The following is a 7069-nucleotide window of genomic DNA, read 5'->3' on the forward strand; positions in this document are numbered from 1 at the left end:
TAGGACAGGAAGTATCCAAAATTAATTAGCTTAAAAGGTTTATCAAAGTCATACAAGAGACTCTTACCTTCAGCCCTCGAGGTCCAGGAGGGCCATCTTTACCCGGTGGGCCTTCTTTACCCTGAGAGCAGAAATAAAACACTTTTACTTCTTCATATTAAAGCTGCAAATACCTCTAAAATCACATTTGACAACATGAAAAAAACCCCAATTATTATTATTATTTTTTTCTTTGGTAAATGAGATGAGCACTTACAGGCTTACCATCAGGTCCTGGTGGCCCCTCTCTCCCCTTTTCCCCTCGGAAACCCTGTGGAATCACAGACTCAATTACCCTGATATCAAAACATACAAACAAATCTCTTCTTTTTCATAAGCTAATTTAAATTAGCTTCTTAGCAAAAAATGAATAAACATTTTTATCTTATTTTTGATCATTCTGAAACAGTGCAGTGTTGTTTTTGCTCCTACTTGTATATTTAATAAAAATATTAGGGTAATGTGGAAATTTTAAAACTGGAGTATTGTCCGTATACCTTTTTCGGCTGATCTCCAGAGAGGACACTGGAAGAATAAACACCCGGCAGAAGAAAGGCTTTACTGCTAAACACCATTTAATATAATTAGCAGAGAACCAGGCTCTGTTTTGATATAGTTTTTTGCATGACGGAAGAAAGCCACATCAAATGAGCATAAATAGCAGCTTCCTTGTTTCTGATTGTTTCCAAGTTTCCATGTGCTGTGGTTTGTCCTTCCTTTCCTTACAGCATATACAAACTGTAAAGTAGAACGTATCATCTAATGTAAAAAATTACAAAGGGGCACCCATCATTTCTACAACCAAAAATAAACAACAGCAGTCGGGAACGTCACAAACCCATTAAAAACCATTACAGGGACAAGAAACAAGTCATTTATAAAACATCTTGTGTGTTGGTGTGTGTGTGTGTGTTACCATGCGTCCTGGTGGGCCACGTTGTCCTGGCGGGCCAACCACACAGTTGCAATCTTCTTCTAATGGAGTCTCTGTTCGGTTCAGAGGACACTAAGAAGTGACAAAAATGAGAGAATACTGCATGTTTATGTTGTACTTCTGGGTTTTCACGTTGTTTGGAGTTCAATTTAAAGTTTCAGAGTCAAAAAACAAAAAACAAACACTTGCTGTGGAACATGGTATTAAGTTCCGTACAAAAAGAGAATATATTGCGGAAAAAAATATCTTTATTTGCAGAACAGCAACATCTTGTCAGGAGTCAGAGTTCTGTCTTCGCTCAGTGCGAAGTATTGTTTGTGCTACTCAGCATGCATGCCGAGCACTTCATCCTGATCTGATCTCCTGGTCACCTGACCCTGCTTTGTCTTTAATTCTGCTTATTTGCGGCCTTCCCTGATCCTTGTTAAGACCCTGACCACTCTGGTTACATCTAGATGCTCGGTTCTGACCTCCGCCTGCCTGACTTTGATTTAGCTTTTTGGAATTTTAGCTGTGGTTGACTCCTGTCTTCCTGTCTGAACTATTAAACATGCTGCTCTTGAAGCTAGATGTCTGCCCGTTTGTGACTAATCTGTATTTGTTATTAAATATGCATTTTGATGTAAAAGTATCAGTTGCATAATGAATGCTTATCTTCATCTAGCATTAATATATCCTGTATGATTAATGATCTCTGTTTGTAGCAATGTCAAAGTTAAGTGAAAAACAAATATTAAAATAGCTAATTGTTGAAGATTCAGATTAAAGTCCCCCTTAGACACTTTTTTTAATTCAAAAACAAAACAAAAGCAAAAAAACGTTCCCAGTAGTGTTTTAAATATCATTATGAAGTTTTCAACAAAAATCCGTGGAGATTTTCCAGTGTTCTCAGCCGACTACTGTAAGTATTGTATGAAACTCACATAAAAAAATCCAGTATCAGCTGATTTGACCACGGAAATTAGAAGATGCCGTCTTCTCTTCTACAGCACCTGAGCTAAACATGCTAGCCAGGCCAGATGGGGTTTAGCAAGGCTCATTAATTCAAACTGAGTCTGTCCGTGACAGTTTGATTGACAGCCATTTGAAAAGGGAAGTAATCGGAAATGCAAAAATGAAATGATTTCTTATTACATTTGATCTCTTTTATAAGAAAAATACCACACATACATGTTAAAAGCCAAAAAAACATGGCATTTTGGGTGTTTTTAACATGTTTTTAGGACTTTTTCCTGATGATGCAGGACTTCTAGAGAAAATTAAGCTCACATTTGCATTTCTGAGTATTTCTTTATTTAAACTGTTGTGGATCAGGAGCAGACAAAAGAATTCCACAAGAAAAAGCTTATAGGTGTGATGTACAAGCAACTACAGCAAGCTTTTTGATTTAAAAACGACAGAATAATAATAAAGTAAAATAAAATACACTTTAATAAAATACACCTACTCATATTTGTTGCCTAAAAATGTTACAAAAGATGTTAACAGTCAGTGACAAATACTTATTAGAGAAAGTTAAGTATTTTGCCAACATGATTTTAAAAGTTTTTGTTTTTGTAACAGAATACAATCATTGTGTAAGCAAGTGCTGAGCTTTTGCTCTAAAAATCCAGTTTCCATAATAAATTGCCATTCCAAAAAAAGCCTAATTTTCATTGTGGAAATAAAGTTTTTTTTCTTTTCCACGTTTGGTTAAGATTTTATTAGCTAGTGGCATAACCAAAAATGTATCAGTCTTTTTATTCCAGTCTTTACTCCCAAATACAGATGTTGCAGAGCAAACTTTAAAGATTTTTTATGTGTATGTTCATGTCAAAATAAGAAAAACTGAATTCACTCTTACCCGTTCATCATCCTGGATGTTTCAAAGGGAAAAAAAGAGAAATTAGAGTCACCAATAGTGTAATTTTTTTTTCATATCTACAGATAAACTTCTGATTTCAAGTGAGTGTGACAGGACGTCTTACCACAGAGTAGATTTCACAGGCTGTTTCCCTCTCGCTCTGATGAGGATCACAGTACAGACGCAGCTTCTGAATCTCCAGCTGCATCAACAACATGAAATGCTTTTAATGCTAAAACATATTTCCTCAAATGTAAATCAAAACTCACTTGTTGTCACTGAAAGGTGACCTAATACAAGCTACTGCAGATCGTTTTAAAATAACCACATTGATTATAAACTGTATTTAATAACCCCTTTAGTACTACTTTTCTACAAATTTGAATAAATATTAATATATCATTAGGGGGCTATTTTTTTCAATATTTTTCCTGGACATGGAAGGACGCTACAATGTTTTTAAGCTCATGTAACAACACTTTTAAGGGTAAAACAAGCTGAGTCTACATACTTTTAACCCCTTGACTTCTCAATTAATTTGTAGTTATAAAAATAAAAATCACTCATGTTTTTGCTTTCAAATAGATGCTGTATTAAAGCAAGTTCTGAGCAAAATGTATATTAATTTGCATCAATCGGTTGACTAAATAGCACCTAATCGTATTCTATTTTTTAAAGAAATCCTTGCTATGTAACACGTGGAGTTTACTGTGAGACTCAGGTCAAACATGAATCTAAATGAAGCTGAAAAAAAGGATATTGTGCTCATGTCAGCTGTGCAATATTTTATTATTTTATAGTGCTTTTATTTCTGGGATTTTGACATTTGTGATCCACTTTTATTTTATTTAATGTGCAGCTTGTTGTTTCAATTGTATAATAAATATTTCTGTGTTCCCGCGACCCCGAAAGGGATGAAGCGGTCAAGAAAATGGATGGATGGATGGATATTTCTGTGTTGTGTATCCCTCCTTTTTGCTCTTTTTAACGGGTAACAAAGCCTTTACATCTCATAGGTAAAGACTTTTTAAAGCATAAATAGTCCTCCCTTTAGAACTTGTCAAAAAAAACAGTTAATTAACAAGTACTAAATGTCTTATTCATCTTAAGTTACAACAGGTATATAGGTTGATAAATCATGTTTATTAACATATTAACAGTACATGTCTAAACATGTGGATATATAAATATACATTTACAAGGTTTTTGAAATTATTTACTTTTTAAATGAGCTTACAGCTTAAAGAACCACCTCTACATAACTGGTTTGTAAATCATTTAAAACTTAATTTTAAATGTTTATTTGTTAATGAATAAAGTCTTAACACACTATTTATAAACACATAATAATCCTTTTAAATCATGAGTAAAGAGTTCATAACAAAATGTATAAGCTACTTGCTAATGCTTAATAAAGTAGGAGTGGGGCTTTATAAATAATTAATTAAGTGCTTAACTAATGCTTAAAAGTGTGTAGTTATGAAAAAGTGTTACCAGTGTGTCTTCAAGTTTCTGCCTCTGCGACCACTTCAAGGGACTTCATGAAAATGGAGCGTACCATTGTCATGGGTGGAGTAAATGTATCATTAGGTATTTTTTAGGCTAATGTAAGTTACACATACTTGATTTGTACATTACCCTTTACATTCCAGTCATTAGTGAGGTGCACATACTGGCTCCTTACTGACAGTGGGCAAATGCTGCAAAACGGAAGGTGTGCAGGTAATGCTTAGGTACATAAGTAGTACTTACTAAGTAGTGGTAGGAAGACCGTAGGATGCTCACTCAAAACTATGCTTTTTCTAATAATTGCGAGGAGGATTCATGTATCACTTGAACAGCACTAACGGGCTCTCTGTGCAACGTGCAGGGCTTGGGAAACGCATTTTCACTCCCAACTCAACATATATTAAGGAATGGGTCTGGCCCGCCTTCTAGATGGCCTAGCGGTTAGAGCTCCAGCTCCAACAATCAAGAGGTCGCCGGTTGAACCCCCACTGGGGGCTGATGTGTTTCTCTGTGACAGACTGGCGACCTGTCCAGGGTGAACCCCGCCTTCGCCCATCAGTAGCCGGGTCAGGCTCCGGTACCCCCGCGACCCCGAAAGGGAAAAAGCAGACAAGAAGATGGATGGATGGATGGATGGATGGGTCTTTCCCTTCGTGTCACTTTTTGAGCGTCCTCAACTCAATGTGTTTAGATATACTGGCTGTTCCCATTGAATCAGGGGTCCCCATCCTCTGGGTCATGAACATGTACCGGTCCAAGAATTGCTTGGTACCAGCCACAGACAGGGAAAAATGGTAATCAGGAGTATCCAACCCTCGGGATGGATACTGGTACCAGTACCTTAACCCAGTATTCTGACCCTAATGCAGTACTGGTTCCACATCCAGTACTGAGGGTTGGAGACCCGTGATTTAATGGGAACAACCAGCACATCATAAAACAACAAGTTGGGGACACCCAAAGCCATACGTCCATATATGATGAGCTTGGATGGCGGATGTATAGGCTTGGAGGGATTTATACATCACCCTTACTTGCCCCTATGTGTTGTTTGCGTGTTCCCAAGCAGCATGCTCAAAGTAATAATTGTTCTCAAACATTTTCACTCAACAAGTGATCTATATTCTTGATTTTTAATGCAATCCACCTGCATTTTGTAATTTTTTTGTCTGTGGACACCCTGCATCTGCATAGCTTCAACATTTCAAGATCCTTATTCTGATGTTCTGGATTTTTGTGAAGTGCTCCCATCTTTACAACAGCAAATCCACCCCAAAATATGATAATGACACTTTTGCACCCCACTCGTGCCATGAGTCTAAGGTTTTCCCATCATGCAATACAACATGGCCTTTACGTTCAAAGTTCTGTCTTGGAGTTGACCTTCAGATTTAACTGAATGGCAGTTAATTCAAAAAACAGTTATTTTACATAAGAAAACCTCCAAAATGGATCTGATTGTTTGTTTTTTTTTCCAAACCCAATGAAATGGATCAACGTTCAACTCACTGGAACGGTGGTGTCAGTCCCTGTTTTCTTGGCGACTTGTGTCTTCCCGTTAATGTAAATAGGAACCACTGGCTTCAAAGAGATTTCCTGGATTTGATGATCATCAAGGAAGCCGATGACATGTCTTGGCCGGACCAGGAGCTTCAGTTGATGCCATTTCCCATCGAACAGAGTCTGGAGGAAAAAGGATATCATCATTTTCTCTAAAACTATATTAAACACACAAATGCACTAAGTGAGCACCTGAATCCCATCTTTGTTCCAGTTTTTAGGGCCAAAGCTGAACAGTTTTCAATTATTCTCTTTTAGTTTTCCAATTAGTTTTGGCAAATTTCATGTGGGTTTTAATTGCTTCTGTCAACAACTTCAAAAATAAGAGCTCCCTAAACATTTAGCAAAAACCAAGAAGTCTTTTCCTTTTTCACTGACTTTTTTTTCAAACCACAGTCAGAAACAGAGCTGCATTTGTTCTGCTGGGACTCATTCTCGGTCAACACTTTCAAAAAATATAAATTACTCTGTTTAAATTCACCCCACATCAAATGAAATCAAATCACACATGTACAAATATGTACCCTGCATAATTGTAACCTTGTTCAGAAACCCCCTCTCAAATGTAGCTGTGCTCTGAGTTACAAAACAGAGTGGATTTGAAGAAAAAAACAATATAAATTAAAAGTTTTAAAGTGCCACAAAAGTGCAAACTTTTGCTTCAATGGAAACAGGTTTCCTCCAAATAATGCACAACCGCAAACAAGATTCCTCTTTGGGTCGGAACGAGAAATATTTTCTTTGAGCATCCTTAAAAACCCCAACCTCATTAGTTCATCTGAGAAGAACAGGCTCGAAAGCAGAAATAGAAGCTAATTGGCTTTACTGGAATGCATCCCAGCCAAACTCACTCACAGCAGCTAATAGAAATGGAAAAACCTCACAGTCCAACCTGTGTTCATCAAAATGGGACATTTCAAAACAAACAAGAAAAGTACCTTTGTTGAGCTACAGTTAATATTCTAAGTTTCAAGCAATGTCAAGTAACCCTCCATCATTCACAGTCTAACCTGAAGCTTTTATATCTGACTTTTATGGCGTTTCTGTTGTTGAAATTATCAGGCAAAGCCAAGCTAAGCGAAATGTTAGCATGACTTACTCACACGCACTTACAATAACTGCTGCACGAAACAAAAGTCAGGTTAAAGTTTGAAGAACAGTTATCAAAGTTATCAGAACATTTG

At 36.9% G+C, this 7069-nt stretch overlaps 1 protein-coding gene across 1 annotated transcript in view; it reads right to left on the minus strand.

The window, feature by feature from the left end:
* si:dkey-225n22.4 (collagen alpha-1(XXI) chain) overlaps positions 1-7069 on the minus strand; it is a 69556-nt gene that overhangs the window by 48091 nt on the left and 14396 nt on the right. The window contains exons 9-14 of the mRNA XM_036217352.1: positions 5835-6008; positions 2941-3018; positions 2817-2828; positions 956-1045; positions 257-310; positions 68-121 (exon numbers count right to left, since the gene is read on the minus strand). Coding sequence (XP_036073245.1) covers positions 68-121; positions 257-310; positions 956-1045; positions 2817-2828; positions 2941-3018; positions 5835-6008 — 462 coding nt within the window. The remainder of the gene's footprint in view (positions 1-67; positions 122-256; positions 311-955; positions 1046-2816; positions 2829-2940; positions 3019-5834; positions 6009-7069) is intronic.

This window comes from Oryzias melastigma, linkage group LG20 (genome assembly GCF_002922805.2).
Source record: "Oryzias melastigma strain HK-1 linkage group LG20, ASM292280v2, whole genome shotgun sequence".
Taxonomy (NCBI): domain Eukaryota; kingdom Metazoa; phylum Chordata; class Actinopteri; order Beloniformes; family Adrianichthyidae; genus Oryzias; species Oryzias melastigma.